The sequence below is a fragment of the Leptosomus discolor genome, chromosome 1 (genome assembly GCF_034619465.1).
Source record: "Leptosomus discolor isolate bLepDis1 chromosome 1, bLepDis1.hap2, whole genome shotgun sequence".
NCBI lineage: Eukaryota > Metazoa > Chordata > Aves > Leptosomiformes > Leptosomidae > Leptosomus > Leptosomus discolor.
The window spans coordinates 157,885,297-157,906,008 of NC_141391.1; the positions used below are offsets into that span (position 1 = coordinate 157,885,297).

At 43.4% G+C, this 20,712-nt stretch overlaps 1 protein-coding gene across 2 annotated transcripts; it reads right to left on the reverse strand.

Annotated features, from left to right (window-relative positions):
- Positions 1-3,176: 3,176 nt before the first annotated feature.
- Positions 3,177-20,698, reverse strand: NFYB (nuclear transcription factor Y subunit beta). Of its 2 annotated transcripts, none has more exons than XM_086468312.1 (7): positions 20,666-20,698; positions 11,015-11,108; positions 10,384-10,514; positions 8,317-8,514; positions 6,194-6,275; positions 3,737-3,816; positions 3,177-3,523 (listed from the first exon to the last, which is right to left on the reverse strand). In XM_086468312.1, exons 2-7 carry the CDS (start codon positions 11,106-11,108, stop codon positions 3,491-3,493), a joined length of 618 nt encoding a protein of 205 aa, XP_086324438.1. In that variant the 5' UTR covers positions 20,666-20,698; the 3' UTR covers positions 3,177-3,490. The 2 variants fall into 2 exon arrangements, with proteins under 2 accessions (XP_086324438.1, XP_086324443.1); XM_086468317.1 differs by lacking the exon at positions 20,666-20,698 and adding an exon at positions 20,638-20,660.
- Between the last annotated feature and the right edge of the window lie 14 nt (positions 20,699-20,712).

Below are 20,712 nucleotides of genomic sequence, written 5' to 3' on the forward strand. Positions count from 1 at the left end.
AGCTATAAGCATGGCTGCTGTCAGCTCTTATCAGGACAGCAAGGTGCTGGGGAAAATACTAGCCCCTGGCCATCCCCTTTGCTCTCCATGTTGCTTTGCACCGAGGCATCTTGTGTGCATGTGCAGTTGCCCATATGCTTCCCCTCCTGCCAAGGGCAAGAGAGGAATCACCTACGTATGCTTACAACATGCTAATGAGCATCATCTTAAAACTCTGCAATAGGGACCACGTACCAATCTGACATGATTCACAGTGCATCCAGGGTGCAGTTCAAGGAAGATGGCTATTTCAAGTATAGCCCACAGAATTCAGAGTGATTTTTAGCTACAGGCAGATAAGCATGGGTCAGTAGGTATTTAGGATGTACTGCCTCACGCCAAGACTCCCTCTGTGTTCTGGCTACACCACCCAGCTGCGTATTTTAGCGTTCAGTAACGATCAGAACAGAGGAACAAATGAAACAGTAAAGATGCATACGTACATCAGCACGATGGGTAAAGGCAGAGCCTCAGCTCCCATTAAGCCTGCAATGAAAATGGGATGTGGAAGAAGGCCATCTAAATTCGCTTTTCTCATAACTGAAGGAGGGGAGATTTAGATTGGGTATCAGGAAGAAATTCTTCACTGTGAGGGTGGTGAGACACTGGCACAGGTTGCCCAGAGCAGCTGTGGCTGCCCCCTCCCTGGCAGTGTCCAAGGCCAGGCTGGATGGGGCTTGGAGCAACCTGGTCTGGTGGGAGGTGTCCCTGCCCATGGCAAGGGGGTGGGAACCAGGTGATCTTTAAGGTCCCTTCCAACCCAACCCATTCTACGATAACTATGTGTATTTTGACTAGAGGTAACCATGTTTCTGTGCTTTTAAAGACAGCACAAGCACTCCATAAAGAAAGATCAGAAATATCAAGACGCACAGAAATTAATTCAAAAAACAAATGTAGCTAAACTTGCTTGTGTCATGGAAAGACCCCAAAAAAGCCCTCGCTGTGCTTGGAAAAAGATGTTTGAGCATCACTGCTATTTGAAGCGGCCTTTCTCCAAGTTACAGCACCGGCTGCCACAGCTGTCTCAAGCTCAAGCTGAACGTGGGGTTCTGTTAGTTCAAACAGAACATTCAGAGAACCGAAGATGGCAGTTTTGTAGAAGCAGCTGGGATAGAGCAGGAATGGTCACTCTTGGTTTGGGTGTAAGCCACTTTTAAACTTTGAGTACTTACAAAGGTGAAAACACGTATCAGTTGTTAAACAAAAATACAGACTCTACAGTGGTTTGCCGCTCTTGCTACTGCTGATAGAAGTGAGGCAAGTATTTCCTCAGACCACATTTGTTTTACCAGCACTAGAGTACCTGCAAACTTTGTTAAGTGAATGGTTTCACAGAGAAATCAACCTGTTGTACAATTACTTCTACATATGTATTTTCACAAAGTGAACGAGCAAGTGGGGTACAGTTTTGTCCCTGGACGTCAGGGGGTGAGGGAGAGAAGAAAGAAAACTAAAACCAAAGCAGTATCAGCTCCTTTGCTCACATGACGGTGCATTAACCACCAACTTGCAGCACCTCAACCTAAACTCACAGAAGAGGCGACAGGCTGAAATATGTGGCTGGATTCAAGCAAACGTGACGGAGGACCTCAGCCCCCTTTCTGCATGCCCAACTGCCACCCATCTCCTAGCGTCTCCTTAGCCGAGATCACAGCCTTTTCCACTGCAAGTCTGGGAGCATCAAGAACAGAGTATGACGGCCTGAAAGAAACAGAATACAAACAGAAGGGGCTCGTGTAGGGACCGTGTTATTCATTTTTACATTTAATTGAAAAACTCCATTTGTTCAGTCATAGCTGCTGAAGAATGACAGACTGCCACGAAACCCAGAACGTCCGTCCAGATCGCCACAGAATACACCGGATCACCTCCAGAGACTCTGCCAGCATGGGGCTGATTTGTAAGAAACACTGTTCAAATCTGCATATACATAATTTTGGGGTTTTTTTTAAGCAAAGAACTGGCTATTTCAGGCTTCCGGGATGTCTTTGCTTAAGCTGTTTTCCCAATATTAAACTGCTACTTTCCTTTTTCTTTTTTTTTTTTTTTTTTTTTTTTAAAAGACAAAACCAGCAAGAAGTTATATGGCAACAGATTCAAGGTGTGTTTTGCTTAAATTAATGACAGGTATGTGGAAAGATAATTATTATATTACATTTCAGTCCACTGCAAACAGTAAAAATATTAAAGGTCCCAAAGTTCAGTCTGAGTAAGATCTATTACTAAAACCACCACCCCTATCCTAACAGGCGAAGATGCTGCATCTAACAAAATTACCCACCTGATTATTAAAGAAACAGCGACGTTACTAAGAACAGCTCACTAAATATACAGAAGTACATCACCTAGGTAGAGTTTATTGCAAAACCAGGACAGAGACAGCAAACTAGACGGCTGTCTTCTGTTTCAGACTCGTTATCACTTGCTCAAGTTTCAGTCGCCCGCACACGCACACACACACAGCCTGTACGCAGAAGGTCGCTAACACATTTGAGTTCCCACAATCTCACAAGAAAACCTTAAACATTTCAGTAAAAAGTTAAAATGAGATCTTTTACCATAAGGACTATAAAATCCCTGCGCCCCGCCCCCCCCTTGAATTTCTAAGTTTTGGGTTCTAAAAACCATACATAAAATGGAAGTGTTATTTCTGTAGCACAAGGACTACCTTAAATATCTCAAAGTAAGTCTAAGGAGAGTTAATGCAACTGAAAAAAAAAAATAAATAAATGAAGATTTGCATCGCACAGAGTCAGTGTTTTCACCAACACTGTTGATAAGCTCCAGGTCTCTAAACGTAGTAGAGCATTGGTTGGTTTTGATTAACTTTTAATTCTGAAGTTACATTAAAAAACCACCAGTTGTAGCAATTCTTTTGAGCTGCAAGGAAAATCAGCTTTTTTCACGAGGAAAAAGTCCCTTTTGAAATTTCAATAAATATGCCGACATGTAGAGTTAGTTGAGGTTGTCATGCAAGACAAGTTACATAACCAAGACCAACTCAATCTTTATAATAAAGGCAACTTGCATTCAAAAATGAACTTTACCCTTACAATTTTATTCAAAGGGTAAACATGAATTAACCCAGCTGTTTACCTGAATTACAAAAGTAACATGATTCAATATGAAAATAAGAAACTGTCTACAAATCTCTGACAGTAATAAATTGCAATATACAATGCATACAGGAGTTATACAGAGCAACAAACTCTTGTACAAAACAAAAATACTTTAATACCTTTAAAATCCAATTTTTTTTTTTTTAAAATCATCATGAAAAAGATTTGAGTCGGAACTCACACCTCAATTAGTCAAGCTTCTGGTAGCTACATTACAGCTATTTAATATACAAAGAGATAAATCTCTTCACCAGTCATTAAAACTGCCTCTTTATTAGAGTTGCACCGCTTTTCCGTCTCGTGTTTCCAGATACAAAGTTTTCTTCAAATCATGAGAACTGAATTTGTTGAACACCGGAGATCTAGAGAAAGAAAAAACGCAAGCTTACACTCAAATGCACCTTTTCTGAAACTGCATTGCAGCTAGCAGCCTTGAATTGTCACAGTGCTGGAGTATCACGACAGCCACCACCAGAGGACTAAATAAAATTCATTCCCGTCTTTTAGAACAAGGCAGCTGAATTAGCGTTTGAGTTTTACCAGCAGAAGGGAGAGCAGGGGATGGGATATAGTACCTGTTGATATGATGTTGTGTAGACCATAACATTCTGCTGCTGGCCGTCTGTAGTTATTAAGCCTGCTGGCAACTGGTTAGCTGAAAGAAAGAGCATTTTAAGAAAGCTAGACGGGAACTGCAGGATACATAGAGCCACGTTTGACTATCTGTCACCACTAAATAACCTTTAATTATGGTCCATGCCAGGACTAAGGAGCCATTCCTCTCCTGACAGCTGCCATCCTACGCTGCGTACAGACACACTCCTTACTGAGCGTTGCAAGTAAACAAGTTTATTCCCATTAAGAAGAAACACTTAAGAAATGAAATTCAACTTAATTTTGCATCAGATAATCTAAAATTAAGACTGCACCTTGTTCTTCCCCTGTACATATCTGAAGCAGAACATACACAGCTGTACACTGGCAAATGCAGTGGAGTTTGATTTTTTTCCAGTGGTCACAACGGCAACCTCCAGCATTCAATATCCCAAGAAACCTGGTGAATTCAGTTTGCTTTGTTCAGACATAACAGTTTGTTTAGCACTTGAGCATACACACGGGTGAAGAACTAAATGAAATCGTTGCGCTTCTTCATGAAACAGGATCCATCAGGGACTCTGTAATGTGGAAGCCCCATGGAAGGCAGCAGAGATGAACGGAGACAGGCAACAATAGGAGGGGGAAAAAAAAAAGGCACTGCCAGAGCCTGACGCTGTGCTGCCTGACTTCAGCTGCCCTTCAGGGTACGCACTAGAGCTCTGAATTTCACAGAGGAGAGAGGAGGCCAATGAACGGAGTAGAAAGTACTTCCGAGATTTAGAGGGAAAACATAGCAAGTTGTAAAAAACCACAGGAGATAAACCTTTACAGCAAGATCTACGCTGACCTCTGCGACATTCAGAGCAGGTATGTTACAACTGCTGCTTGGAAGCAAAGTAGCAAAACTCTTTGGGTGTAAGTATAAGTCACCGTAGCATAAAATTCTCCACCAGAGTCTCTTTCTGATGTATGGCTGTTACTATGTATAAATAAGACATAAAACCCATTAAAAAAAAAAATCTGACAAGACAGTATAACTTAAATTGCAGGGGTTTTGGGGCTTTTTTCCTCTACCTTCATTGTACTGATTTTCAAATACTTAAGTTGCAAGGTAACAGATGCACTAAGACCACAGTGAGAAGTGGCTCTGGCAGGTCCAAAATTTCAGTGCCCTTTGATGCGTGTGTTCCAACAGTTTACTGCCAAGCCTCTGACCCATCCCTGGCATTAGGCTAAGACAAAGATAATTCATTATTATCTTTAAGATATATATTTTTTATATATATACATATCTATTAAGAGCTAACGGTTATGCCACAGTAGCACAGCTACTACTGCTCCTACTGCAGCAAGACCACCGTTGTAAACAGATCTACAGCTGCCCCTACAGAAGGAAATACCTGCAGCACTTGACATCATCAGTTATTTTACAGAATTTTTTTTTTTTCTTCTTCTACTAATGCAACATCTCCTTTGCATCCTGCCAAGTCTTAATATTCGCTTCCAAAGTTGCTCTTTTCAAATCACAGCAAATTAAGGCTTATTTCATGGAGCACCCTGAGGCTCCCAGGCCTGAGATATTTGAACAAGTGACCAGGAGCAGATCGTCAGCCTATTATGTAATTTCATAATAATTTTGTTATAAGCTGGAGGTATAAAATAATTTTTTCATAAAGCTGGAGAGTGCCTTTTTACAAGGTCATTTAGTGATAGGATGAGGGGTAGTGGTTTCAAACAGAGAGGGAAGATTTAGATTAGGTCCAAGGAAGAAATTCTTCACTGTGTGGGTGGTGAGGCACCGGCACAGGTTGCCCAGAGCAGCTGTGGCTGCCCCCTCCCTGGCAGTGTTCAAGGCCAGGTTGGATGGGGCTTGGAGCAACCTGGTCTGGTGGGAGGTGTCCCTGCCTGTGGCAGGGGGGTTGGAACTAGATGGTCTTTAAGGTCCTTTCCAACCCAAACTGTTCTATAAGTCTATGATCTGTTCAGAAATAGAGCTATTACATATGAGTGAGCATGGATCAGGGTTTACCATTTGCATTGCCTAATCTTTAACTATAAAATTAAAATAGTCATATTAAAAACCAAAAAAGCAGCTTTCTATAAGTCCCCTGGAATATTTACATTTGGATTCTTAAACTACAAAACTGGCTGGAAATTATCTTCCAGGCTAGGAGAGACATGAAGAGTCTGGTTTATGTAGCCAAAGTGTGTTTCAGACCCTGAATAGGTCATTTCAGTCCTCAGGCTTCAAATTTTTGCTAGTTCAGTAGTTTAACAGTGATTTTAAACAGAAAATTTATCAGATACCTGAAAAACTAAATCTTGTCAGTAGTTATGACTAGAGCTGTACCTCCTAATTCTTGTGTCAGCTTCAAGAACACCAGCAATAGAAAAGCCATAGTAATAATATAATAAATTAAAAAGTTATTACTTACTAAATGCTTCCTCTGTGAGCTCCTCACTTAGACCGTCTCCAGTTGTAACTGTTCCCCCAATTCCCTTTTCTCCTTTCATTGCCTGCAGAGTGGGGGGGAGAAGGAAGAATTTATGTTGGAGTACAGTTGGCTTGAGATTGTTTTGAGACCCCAGGAGCTCTAGCCAAGGTCTGGAACTTGCAGAAGAGTCCCTGTGCAGCAGCTGGGGTTTGAAATCCAAGACCTGTAAAACTCTCTGGGATTTAAGAACATGCATAGTACAAGAATATAGAAAGGGTGTTTTTCATTTTAGCCACACTCCTCAGAAACAAAACCTCTGCAAACTAGGATCGCGTAGCTCTAAGAAAGGCTTTCACCACCTGGAGAAAGTCAAAGATCTGCAGTAATCCAGAAGGGGCAGTTAAAAGCACTTATAAGGAATCACTGAATCTCAAAACTACTGAGAATGTGCAACATTTGCTTACAACCACACATAAGTGCCACCATCATAGCACTAAGAGCTGACATTTAAAAGCAAGAAATTTGGTTTCTTTTCCTACACCAAGGACTACAGCCAGAAGGGGTATCAGTGCAGAAAGCCAAGGCTCCCAGTCATCTGCATTCAGTTTTACAAGTATGAAGTTTGATACTCTACGCTGTTACATCAGAACATCTGAGAAAATAATACAGGTTTAAAATGTACTCTCTGCAACTGTTTGATGTAGGCTAAATACTAAGCTACAAACCAGAAATATTTCGCTATATGCAGTACCCTGAAGACAGAACTAGCTCGAATGGAGGTTTAAGAAGTGATGAGAAAAACCATCCAGTTCATCCATCCAATTAAAACCAATCCCACTACTCTGCTACCACAACATATGTATCCACAATAATGGTCACTTCAGAACGAAAGTAGCATAGACCCACTTCAGGCCTCTGCAGAAGTACAGAAACTTGCATTTTTAATGGCAGCCCATAGAGCACTTTGATGGTGTGTGCAACTGCTACACAGAACTGGAAAAAGACATCACGCAGCAGCACTTCAGCTTTTAGATTACACCTCCTGTTACTCTGTTATCACAGAAAACGACCTTCTGGGAAGGGGAAGCTTCAAGTGCTATCATTAAATATCATCAGTGAGTCTGACCCCATTAATTAAAAACCTTAGGTTTACAGAACAAACAAAGTGTGAAGAGCATCTCTATCTACAGCACTGCCGATTTAGACATAGCTGTTCCACACACGCCAGTAAAACTAAGCAGCCATACCAACAGAGGGATCCACATCTAAAAAAAAATAATAAAAAAATTAATGTTTTGAGGTTTTTTCCCAGGATTATTTTAATCTCTCTTAATTCAGGACTATAAGGAAGAGAGGTCACTGGATAAAAATACTTTTGATTTGTTTGGTTACATCTGGTATTCTGAGGTAAAAGAACACCAAAGTAAAGAAGCAAGCAAGTGTAATTCTCTTCAGTCAAGACATGGGAGATGGGGGGGTGGATCAGAACAAAAAATCCAAGCAGAAGCAGCTTCTTTTTCAAAAAGTTTAAATTGCTGAAAGGAAAAAAAAAAGTCACTTTCTGCTAGAGAAGGGATAAATTAAACTCCTTGGATCACACACCTAGCATGGACTAGGTATCAAAAGCAAACTGAGGGACAGGCTGAAAAATAACAGAATAAAAAACCCCGTTGAAGCAGATAGGCTTCCGTGTGAATCATTATTCCAACACGAGGAAAAACAACTTTTTCTTTTGCAGTTCTGAAGCCCAGACAAATAATAGGCATTAGGCTAGCTCCTCAGAGGATGCAGTCTAGTACAGCTTTATTGATTGAACCCAAAGATCAAATTAAGTATTCTTAACAGGCACCTTTAAAGAACAGCGTGATTTACTACCAGCAATATATTAGAGAATTTATTCAGTTGAAAGCTTTAACTGCTTTGAATCAGCAAGTCTAATCAAAATGCATACTTACTCCTTTTTCTCTTGATATCCTCTGGAATGCTTTTAAACGTTACATTAGTCCCTGACAATAGGCGTAAGATACTGCGCAAGTTATCCATTATACAGTTACAATGACAGGGAGCTAAGGATAAACACAACCAGGTTAAATAACTGAGGAAATACTGAAGTATATACCAACCTCTCTGAATTTTTGGAGGTATAACTTCAAAGGTTCAACATAGCTATCAAACCCCAAGGTAGACATGGCAAAGAGAATATCCTCTCCATTGATGGTCTTCCTTTTCTCTTGGTGGCACCTCTCACTTGCTTCTGACGTTATAAAGCTGATGAATTCACTTACACACTCTTGCACGCATTCCTTTGCGTCCTTAGCAATCTAGTAAGGAAGAAGTATCACAGAATAATTAATCAAGACAGAAGATTTAAAAAAACAAACAAACAAACAAACCCAAAGAATATACTAGATAATAAAGGAAACATCGCAAAACCTGATGATAATACCCACGTAGGCAACACCTGTATGTGAGAGAACCACTGGATGTCATCACCACTCTATGTAAGCACAGCTGCAACATGATTTTAACCCAAGTTTTACTATTTCAAGCAGCACAGCCAAGTGCTAGCATCTCCTAAAATCCTATGTTCTGTACAAGCTCTTACACATAGATGCATCTCAGTATTGCTTACTTTGCTTACTTACACCTTCTCTTTAAACCTGCTGATTACAATGTCATAGCCCACTTCCCTTGTCCTTTTCATAGGCCCAGCAGTTCCAACCCCACTGCGGTACGTTCCCACAAATTCAGCAATGACAAATATTTTCATTCTGACCAGATTCAGGGACTAGAATACATGCCTAGCAGCAAGCGTCTCTAATGCTCTAATATTTGGGTATAAATTTTCCAAAGGAGAAGTCAAATGAAGAAACAATGCCCCTGGCAAGAATTAAATAAGTAAATTTGATTATGGTTTTCAGCTGGACAAAAGTAATTTACCTGACTTAAAATAACAGCAAGCATTACTCATGATTTAGGAAGCTGACAGAAGCCCACTGAACGATTATAATAATTAAATTTCTTATTCTTCACATGAGAAGAATGTGTTTGTATTTAAAAAAATGTAGAATCTTCACTAGCTCCTCTGATATTTTCAGACACATAGGGCGAGATTTTCAGAAGTACTCAACCAGCAGCTTCCTTTGCAGGTTTTCACAAAAACCTCCCTGATTTTTTTTCAAGACAGCTCGACATCCCATATGCTAAATTCTTGAGAAAAATCTCATCTTGATCACTAAAAATTTATGACAATATGGACTAGTGAAGAGATTTTCGCAGCAAAGATATAAATGTAACACCCAGATCTCCAGAAAGCCCTGAATACTACAAAAGTACAAGCAGATGCAAGTAAATTATGTCTTGCTTCTATTTAGAGTGATCTCAAAAAAAGAAAAAAAAACACAAAAAACAACAGCTTTAGCTAGAGGAAATGTTACTGGGGCAAGAATTGTACTGGAATACAATAGAGAAACAGCAAGTAACAGGAGCCCTTCAAAAGGTTTAAGATAAACAGGTAGAAGGGTCAAACACTTACACAATCATCCGCTCAGTGGAATGGATTAAAAAGTCTATTCTTAGAAGTAAGAAATAAAATAAGTCTTTCAATATCTGGTCTTATCTGCTACATGGTATAAGGCAGAATTCTTAGGCCCTTTTGGCATTTGGATATGTAAAGATTCGGGCAATGGAAGACTGACTATTCTCTTTCCTTCAGGAAGACTGACTGTTCTCCTTCTTTCAGGATGAGGACTAGATTTTTATTTCATCCAAAATGTTCACTAATTCCAAATTTCATGCACCTCAGTAAAAGCAGATTAAATTTCACAAGACAGAACTGCACAGAAAATATTCTTACTGATATGGGATTGTCACCAAGTCTGAACCGTTATGACAATTTCAGCAAACACATCTTTGAAAAAGAAAGCTCCTGAAAGCCCTGCGAAGAGCACTGTTCTGGATACTCTGCTAACAATAGTTACTAAAAGCTTTCAGAAACCTAAGAAAAATGGACTTGGTCCCAATCACCTCCTGCTCAGATCTTTTCTTTTCTTTTTTCTTTTCTTTTTCTAAGGCTTTTCTCCAATAAACCAGGATCATTTGGAAAAATATATTGTTCTACCAGCTCAAGTTCACTCAGAAGAAGGAATAAAACTTACTAACACACTTTCTTTACCAGACAAGGGTATTACCTTTCCCGTTTGTGGTATGGCATTTTTCATTATCCTTGCCACATTTGCAATTGGAAGATATATATCTTGTTCTCTAAAACTCTCTTTTGAGCCATTTGTATCTTCGTGATCATTCATGCTGTCCTCTGTGTCTAACGAAATAAGGAAAAGTTAACAGAAATTGCATTTGATAGACAGCTGGCAATAATTAAGTCAATTTCAAATCTTACACTGAAGGATGAAGACCTCTGAAAGCACAGTGTATTAACACTGTAGAAATAATTTAAAAAAATAGATGCAACGCCAGGGTACCTTTATGGTGGTTCGATACCACCCATATCACATTACGTGCAGAAATATACGGGGCTGCTAAACACCAAGCATTCTTAACATGTCTAAACACAAATTTTTTTCCTAGAACATCAGGGGGTTTTGTTATCACCTCAAAGGACTTGGTGTCAACATTGAAAAATCCAACCCCCACCTTCCAACTGCAGAAAAAATGCTTTACACAGTGAGGCATTATGAATACAAACAATTGCAAATTCTTAGCTTGAGAGAAGATAGCAGAGAACTATACAAGAACTGGAAGGAAATACATACACACACACACACACAGAGAAATGGTAGTATTTACCGTAACATTTCTTACCATCGTGAGGCTGTATCACATAGTGACTGCCACCGATGTAATCTCCAGCAATTCCTAACTGAGAAGCATCCGTTGTGGAGCTATCACCATCCATCTACAACCAAAAGAAGGAAACCTTCCAGGTATTTTTGTTACACTGTTAAGTGCAGCTATTGCTGAAAAACAGCTCTTTTATCAACTTAGAAGTATGAGAACCATTTATACAAAGCATAAATATTTTGTCATTTGAGAATAGTATTCTCTCTCTCTTTACTGAGCATGATTGACAATGGAAACAGCGAAACTGTTTTGTGAAGCTTCCCCACAAATTCAGCCAGAGGCACAGGCCATGCACAGAAACATTTTGTTCACAGAGCACATACACAGCAACTTTGTGTGAGAGTCTGACCAGAACAGGTCAAGGCATGTGTTTCCCTGAACAGCCCTCAAAAACTGCACCAACCCACTGCTCACTGAATGCTTTATGTACAATTATTGCCCAGAGTGCATCCTTCATTCACCATCACCCTCCACCCAAACAGCTTCTGTCAAGCCCCCTGACAAACCTCCTAGCCAGACCTCAGGAGCAGCTCTCATCCTCATCCTCCCTGAGGCACCAGTCACTCCTAGGTACCTCCTGAGTCATGTTTTTCCTTTGCTTTCCCTGGTCCTGCCCTGCCTCACTCGTCTGGGCATCCTTCAGTGCTCCTTTGACAATGTTCTGACACGGTGGCCAACAAGAAGTCTTCTGCTTGAGGCTTCAGAGACAGGGTCACAGTTTAATAGGCAATCTGAATGCCAGGAGAAAGAGGGAAGCCCAAAGAGCGAGCACTTCCCTCCCTGGCTAGGGACCTTTGTCCTGGGAGGCACCGACCACATGTCAGCTGGAGGAGTCCAGGAGAAGACTGACATTCCCCTTCCAAACAGGGCAAAACTACTGAGATCAGCAGCAGCCATTTGCTGGCATGTCTCAACGTTTGCTGAAGCAGGAAACCTACTTCAGGAGCAAGTAGAGCGCTCTCGCAGTGCTGCTCCAAACAGAGGCTGTGAGCCAGAGGCTTCTCAGCAGCCTGCTGTCTCACCGCTCGGAGACATCGCATGTATTGTGCTTTCTCACTCTGCGGAGGTGAAAAGGGTGAAAATGCCTCCCACATCCCTTGGAAGTTCACACCTCTTTAGTAAGGACTTGCCACAACAGCAACCCAACACATCACTGCCTTTTGCATCCACGTTTTGCCACCATACACAATGCACAGATAAACCTGCATTCTTGCAACAGCAAATGCTTCAGCCCACGTAACCTGTTACCATGTCACATTTTGCCTTTTTACAGGAATAACGAATGTCCTTAAACAGTATCAGCAGGTGCTCAATAGAAAGCTTAGATCTATTAAAAAAATCATGGCGGACAACAGTTCCACTTTCAAAGGGGCTATTTTAGCAGTGCCAAATATAAGTCTGAATTCAAATCTCCAGCTTTTTAAAACCTTTGGTCAATCTTGACTTTTTTTCCAGTTACAGGTGTCTTGACAATTAGTATATTAAAAATAAACTTTTGCAGAACATTTAGCTCCCATGCTTTTTTTCATGTAAAGTGGTGTTTTTGAAGTCACGTGCTTTAATAATGCTTCTTTTGGAGAGAGGAAACAATGCAAAAATTAGGGAGGGAGAAGGGGTTCCCAGCACATGCAAACTCTTTCAACCCTGGCGCACAAATCTAAAGGTATTTTTGACTGTGTTTAGATGCACAGCACCAGATTCACCTTTGCCCCGAATCTTCTTGGCTGTGTTTAACATCAAACAAGTCTGTCTGCTAGAAAATCAGCTCTTCCGTTCTACACTTCATGCAGTTCCTTCGCTGGACCAGCACTTGCACCCTTCTCTCTTCTCACCCCAGCTGTTTCTGAGGAGAGCAGCCGGCCTTACCGACACGCTACACAGGCAGCCCCGCGGGAGGCAGGACCCGGCTGGATTCACTCGCTGACCTACGCCAGCTGTGCAGGTACCCCGATGCTTTTGGAAAAACAACCTCTGCCCCAAAGGGTCGCGTGGTCATTGCTGGTGAGACCACGCAGCTCACTTCTTTCCAGAAGCGTCAGCCTGAAGAGGGAAAGGGAGGGAGAAACAGTCTTGTGCTATTTTTATACCTACCCAGAAATATGAGCAATTTAACCTCTCTCTAATCTGCACTTTGCCTGTGGCCACAGGGCTGGGTTTTGCTTCAAAACTTTAGGCAACGTCCGGTGCTACTCTTGGCCACAGATGCACACGTAACCCAAGCGCTGCTCGCATTCAAGGCAATACTACAACAGTGGGACGTAGCCTTAGGAGCTGCTTAAGAGAAAAAAAAAAAACAAAAAACACCACCTCTTCATCACACAAAATATTACACACACACACTGCTCTTCTCAAAGCACTTCTGGCCCCTTTGGATGGGCTTTTTCACTTCTTACTCAACAGCTCTGCTCAAAGAAGGGTAGCGTTTTAGGTGTTAGCCTTCCACGTGGCAACTTTCACGGAAATTCACTTTGTCTGCATTTTGCAGACTCTTTGTTGGGAGATTTAACTTTGCTTTTCAGTTTTCCAAAGGGTCTGCACTTTGCTTACTCAGCTCGCTGTAATGACAATGCAAGGACACCACAATCCTGCACGTCAAGATCACCAAAACTGACATCACCCATCATCAAGAGATACGTCTCTCTTTTCCTTCTGGAACTTGAAGCAATTAATGATCTGCAGTCTGGTAAATCCCAAAAGCTACCTGCAAAATTAAGTTAGGCTTTTCCAGCAGCCTTGTTCTCAACTTTGTCTCTCTGATCCCTACTAAAATTTAACTCGGAATTTAACTGGGCAGACTTTAAGCACTAAGACCCAGCACAGTTTTAAATGCCTTGATGATTCTTCCCCTCTCCTTTTTCAGTCTTCTATTAAACATACAAAATGTTTCCTTCTTCCAGGATTGCAATATTCTTCAGATTTCTGCAGTGATGTGATAATTCACTGGTTTCTGCTCATCCATCCTGCAGGTTACCCCATTTGAATCTTTACTGCCAAGACCCAGCAACATTATTTAAGAAACCACTTTGCTTTCATTAGCCCAGCTCACCTTCAAAAGACAATTTCTGCTTGAATCTCTTTTAAACCTCTGCTGCATCTGTAGACAGTTTTGGCCATACTAGACTAATGCATCCTCAAGGTACTACCTTTGCTTTTATTCTTTTCTGTGTGCACATTTCCATATGTACTTACAGTATGTATTATTTCACAATTAGTGAGAATTGGAGTGTAAGCTTATCAACGTTATGAATCTAAAATAGCAATTAGCAAAACTGACAGGAAAAAGCTTGCAAAAGAAAAAGGTAGATCTGTCCCAGATACAGAAAACAGGCACTGACAGCCTAACATCAACTGAAATTACTTCTGTGGGTATTACTTTAAGAAAGATTTTTTAGCTGCCAGTACAACCTTAGGACAGGGGATTACAGACAGTGTGACACCCTTCTGCATAACACTTAGCATAACCAGGTCCTAATCTAGGATCACAGGATAATTCAGGTTGGAAGGGGCCTCAGGAGGTCTCTAGTCCAACCCCTGCTCAAAGCAGCGTCAGCTCTGAGCTCAGAGCAGGTCACTCAGCCACATCTCGAAGACCTCCACAGACAAAGCCTGCCCAGCCGTCCTGCGAGCCTCTTCCACAGCCTGGCTGGCCTCAGTGAGAGGAGAGGCATCTCTACACACTACTTCAAGTAAATTTGATGGAAGAATTTCAGTCAGATTTGTCATTTCATTCAAATCTAGATCTAGGCATCCAAATATAGCAACTATAATTAATACACCATCTAGTTACCCTACTAGTATTTCTTTGAGCCCGGTGGATGACACAAACACGACCCTCCTGAAAAACGTGGCGACTGCTATCCTAGTCATCTCATCACACAGTTACACGTTCAAGTATTATGGTTTTAATTTCAGATGTTCAAAACTGAAGCCGATCACCACATATCTGATTGGCAGCTCAGCACAAGGACCGTAATACATGCAACACAATGCAGTACTCAGAAAATGAGAAAACACTGCTCTCAATACACTGTTGGGATTTAATTCCCCCCTTGAAATAAAAAAAATCTCCAAATAAAAACAAAAAATATGAATAAACTAAACTTCCAGTGGCCCTGAAGTTACTCTAAAAAGGCAGCAGTCCAATGCAGCATAGAAACGACACCCTGCCCACAGTAACTGCAGTCACTGGGAGACTAAAAGGACAACAGTTCTTAGCTGGCACATTTAGTAGGAAGAGCTACTTCTTTGGATGGAAGTAGATGCTAAATTTCATCAACAGGCAGATTCTGGAAGATCTAATCCTAAAAGATTTAGATGGGCAAGAACTCTCAGATTTTGCTTTAGCCCCTGGAGCCGTTAGAACTTCCTTTAAAGCAAAGTACCTATTTGCAGGTTACATATCCCATTTGCATGGCAGGTTCAGCATGCAGACACTGCAAAGCCTTTTAACGTGAGACAGCGCCTCCTACACCTGCGCAGCTACCGAATCGCACGAGGGAGGAGGGCTTCCAACACGCTGGTCTAGTAGCACGTCCTGCACACATCTGCAAGAAGCACTTACTGCATGTTGTACGCCATCCTTGGCCCTTGGTGCTAGGGCTCCACACACACACACACATACTGACCGAATCAAGACTGAGAGCTAAGCGTATCAGAAGTGACACAATGTCAGTCTCTAAAGTGACCATGCCACCAACTGATTTTTATCAACAATGAGGGAGAGAAACCAAGTAAGTACAGGACACTCAACCCAAGCATTCAGCGTTACCTGAAAAAAGCATTCGGATACAGAGCAACAGCACAAAGTGTTCTGGTGGTGGTTTTCTGTTTGTTTATTTTTCTAATGAAAAATAATATTACCAGGAATATACAAATTAATGGATCTAGGGAAATTAACCTGAGAAATATGTTACATGAGAAATACTTCAGATCAAGGGCATCAAAGAAAATTCAGTAATACGATTGATGCAAATGAATGAACACAGAGGTTTACACTTACATCTGGCAGAAAATTTTCTGGAGGCTGCTTAAAAAAAATTTGCTCCTGTCAGCTGCCCACAACTCAGACTGTTGCTCGAATTCATCTATACCGAATTAATAAGACCTCAGTAAATCTTACATCCTGTTTAATCTCAAGACCTCTCTTAAGAGAGCTGTATCAGTGGCTCAGCGAAATGATAACTAAAGAATGCAAGCCCAGACCTGTTCGCACTGAGGAGAGGAAGGGTCTAAAACTTAGATCAGTATATAAAAGGCAAAAACAGAATCAAAGAAGATTTTTGTCTTCAGAACGGGGAAGTCATCTGGCAACGATCTGCCAAACTGGTCTCTTGAGGGGAAACCAAAGGCCTCCTGGGATTCAAGTACTTCACATGGTATTTACCCACCCTGCCTCCCAAAATTACTACCCTACAACAGGGACAGCAGAAAACAACATGCAATGAACTGAAGCACTTGGTGCACTTTCCACGCAGTTGTCCCTGCCACAGAAGCAGGACAGAAATGGTAACTAAAGCTGCAGGTAGTGACCACATCAGGCATTGTAGATTAATTTTGCCACCATACCTTATCACAAGCGATGTAAAGCTGTAAAGCAGTACATAACAGCAGGGATGATAAAGTTTTATTTGAGCTTTCTGGACCCTCACTTGCTGCTCCTAAACAGAAATACAGCAAGAATTTTGAACTGAAAATACAGTTTTAATTTCCTTTTATTTTTCAGTGACTTCTGGAGAACCTAATTTCCCATTAAATTCTCACCTGGCAGCAAAGCAGTGTCTCCTGCAGTAAGAAACACTGACTGGTAAATGCACTTACGGGACATTGTTCCAGCAGATCCACAAAAATGTAAAGTTAAAACCCCTTAGCACGTGCCTAGAACACAAACAGATGCTGCCCTGTCTCTCTCAATCTCAGGCTCCTCTAATCTCTCACACTCAGTGTTTTCCCCCACAGCAGAGTAACATTAGGAGAAGCAGACTGATGCTGAGAGGACCTGACAGCGTCACTAAGGCTCGTTAGCATCTCAGCTGTACCAGGCTCCTTCCCCTGGACCACTGGGAGGAGACCTTTCCCTTAGGAAATCCAAGTAGGGCCTTTTCACCCTTCCACCTTCCGCCTCCACGTACCAGTATTACCAACTTTATGGCTCATCTTAGGAACCCTGATGTCACCAACAAGTCCCCTCCGCATGGATTCAGCTGTGCTAGCGTACGTGGTGGCTCCTTACTGGGCTGGCTCACCGTTCATAAGCATGGTTAGCTGCCATGTATATGGGTGGACTAACAATGCATATATTTTTACATCAAGTAGGAGTGGATCAGCGATACGGAGCAAACAGGAGAAACGGAGTTTCCATGCCTTCTCTTTTTTGGCAGTAAAAGAGAAGTTGGAAGGGGGGGGGGGGAAAGATATGAACAGAGGAACAGAGGCAGTTTTGTTGCTTTTGCACAAGCTGGAAGAGGGCAACAGTGCTGAACAGACTTCACCAGCACCTCCTTCCTCCTGCAACACTGACTGAAAGCCCCCTATTACCTTTCCATTATTAAGTTTTCGATGTTTTCATAGCATTTTTTTCTGTGAAAAGCTAAGCTTATCTGTTTATTAAAGCAACAATCCATAAATCCTGCCTTGTTCTTTTCTAAGTTTGATACAATTCGTAAGTTGGTTGTGGTTTTCCTTCACTGTGGTAGTATATCAAGTATGCCAAGAAGCTTATTTCTGTCAAGCAATAGGGCAAGGAAGTTTTACAAAGCTAGTTCAGACCAGGCCTGTATTTTCAGTCAAAATTACCAAATTTGCTGACACTTCCTTTTATTCTACCAATGTTATTTACACGTTCTTTAGTACACTTATATACAGGGTCATGTTTTGCACTTTTTACAGGCATCCTGCCACTAAAACATTGATTTCCAAATACCATGTTTCCCTAAAGTACTATTGTGAAACTCAGTACTGAAAAGTCAAGTTTCTTTGTAAGCAAAATTTTAAAGGTGAAGGGACATTAGAGATTTGCATTTGAAAGCACTAAAGGAAGGCCTTGCAAGCCTTTTTTAAAAGTTGATGAAACAAGATAACTGACTTTTATAACTGAGTTATCTATTAAACTTGAACTGCTGTAATTGTCAAATATTAAAGAGTAATATCCAGTAGTCTTGTTTTCTTTCAAATATGATTTCATAGCTGTAAATGCTAGGAGCCAAGACCATATATAACCACCCGTTCAATGCAGAGCACAAGCAACTCACGCAGACCTCATAAATAATGATTCAGATTAAACCATCTTAGGTCTCCCAGAGAATTACAGATGGATCCTCCCTTAACTGTAACTGTCACGCCACAGGCCACATAAGCAAAGAAAAAAAAAGAAAGTAATCACTAAGCTTATTGTGTAGGAACACTATGCTAATGACAATGCATAAACACCATTTCTCCATTCCTGCAAGCCAATTAAAGCCAGACTGCGAATAATGCCCAAAGCAGCTCCTTCCATTTCGCTTTTCACTATTTTGCCTGAGCTTCTTTTGAGAAAGCTGCAATTATTTTTTTTTTTAATTGACAATAACTTCCATCTATCAGCAAGATAGGCAAAGGTTACTATATATATATATACACACGAGAGCCCATTCAAGGGCTGAAATCCAGATTTCTAAGTCCCTCACTTAGAAATGTTTGGGGCATTGTTATGAATTATTTTGCACTCCCAAAAGCAATCCAAGCACAGTACATAGCTTTTACATGACAGTTCTTTGCAGAACAAAATGTTTTTGGTTAAGCTTCAAAGAAATTGGTAAAGCTAAGTTGACTGATTTTCTGTTGCTGCAGTGTTGCAGCAGAACCTCGGAAGGCTTCTTTAACCAGTTATCTTAATAGCTGCACAAACATTACTAGAACACGATTTTTTTTTTTTTTTTCAGAATCACAGAATGGCAGGGGTTAGAAGGGACCTCTGGAGATCATCTAGTCCAACCTCCCCCTCCTAAAGCAGGTTCACCTACAGCAGGTTTCCAACATGATTGTCTGCGAATAACCTACACGACACTCTTCAGGATCACCAACTACGTAATTCCTGCACAGAGCAGTGGCTGGCACACACAGGTATGCCCAAGAACACTCGCCGAACACACCACGGTTGTGTAGATATTGAGGAACAGAGTCCTGCCTCTCTCCTACCTGCCGCGTGTGTTACGGGACAGGCCGCCGCTGCTGCTCGGCTGTGCCAGCCGATCGATCTCACTTCCTGATTTCATGCCCTTCAATGATGCAACACCAGCCAGCGCAGGGGCACGACAGGGAACCCTTCCTACCTACACACAAAGCCTCGAAGTCTTCCTTGCACCCAGCTCGCATCTGATAGATACCCAGTCTATCGCCATCCCTTGTTTTCAAATCAAACAAGACAATGCGTCCCCAGTTACTGAGCAACTTTATTGTTAATCCCCTTGGCCGTGATCCCCGTGCCGAAGGCAGCAGCCCCCTCGTGCCTGCGGGGAGGAGAGGCCGCACACCTGCCCACGGGCTGGGAGCTTTGTGCCGGGGCCCTCCTGCAGACCACTGCGTGCTAATGCCTCCCCAAAACGTCGTGCCCGGACCGGGCTGCCCCCTGGGCTGCCCACACCGCCACCGGGGCGCTCTCATCACACCCCGCAGCCTCGCCCTACGCTTCTCGGGCTTGCAAAACACCTCCAGACCTTCAAGGAAATTTCAGCCTCATCAACAACGGCGGCGGGGCCCAGGTGGCTCTCGCCCCGCTGCCCGGCTCCCGGCCCGGCATGGGGCCGTGGGCGTGGTGGGGGCCCGCCAGAAGCGCGGCGGGGCCCCGGCCCCTCGCTCCCGCGGTGAGGGGAGGGGGCTCAGCGGGCTGCGGCGCTGGACGGGCAAAAACAAAAGAGAACGCAGCCCCCTCCACCCGCGCACGGCGAGGCGCGGCCACCACAAAGCCCCCCCCCCGCCCGCCACGCCGCCGCCGGGAAGAGGGGCCCTGGGGCAGATGAAGCACGGACAGCAGACCGGAGAGAAACCGTTCATGAAGGGTCGCGGCGGCCGCCAAGCCGGCCCGGCAGAAGGCCGCGCGCCCCGCGGGTGCCCCACCGCCACCTCATCGGGCGGTGAGCGGTGCCGGGCGACCCGCCTGCCCGCGCACCCGCCTGCAGCGGACACAACCGCCAGGCAACCGCTCTACCGTCTCCGCCTCCTACCGCGCCCCCCCCCCCCCCCCGCGCCTCCCGCCTAGGCCACAAAATGGAGCCGGAGCGGGGGGGGAACGACACCTCCTCGCGCCCGGCGCCGCAGAAAGAGGGGGACACCGGCGGGGGCAACCGCCCCGCCGCCCCTGCCAAGACCCCCCGCCGCCTCCCCGCCTGCGCCGCCGCCTCCCCCTCCCCGAGCGCCCGCCTGCCCGCTCCGCTCCCCCGGCTGCGCGGCCCCCGGCGCCTCCGGTCGCACAAAGAGACGAGCGGCCGGTGGCGGGGCCCGGGGGCTGCCGCCCCCCACTTCCTGGTCCCCGCGGCGGCGGCGCGGCGGCAGCGCCGGGGCCCGGGGAGGGAGACGGACATTTCATTCGAGCCTGCAGTGGAACCGGTTACCAATCATTGGCCGGAGCCAGGCACAAACCTCCAGTGCGGCCCTGGTTGGCTCCCTCCGCAAATCGGCTGTTTGGT

Coding starts and splice junctions, on each gene's coding strand:
- NFYB (XM_086468312.1), bottom strand. CDS start 11,108: ATGGATGGTGATAGCTCCACAACGGATGCTTCTCAGTTAGGAATTGCT. Junction 10,515..11,014: donor TGTGATACAGCCTCACGATG/GTAAGAAATGTT, acceptor TTATTTCGTTAG/ACACAGAGGACAGCATGAAT. Junction 8,515..10,383: donor CCATACCACAAACGGGAAAG/GTAATACCCTTG, acceptor CTTCCTTACTAG/ATTGCTAAGGACGCAAAGGA.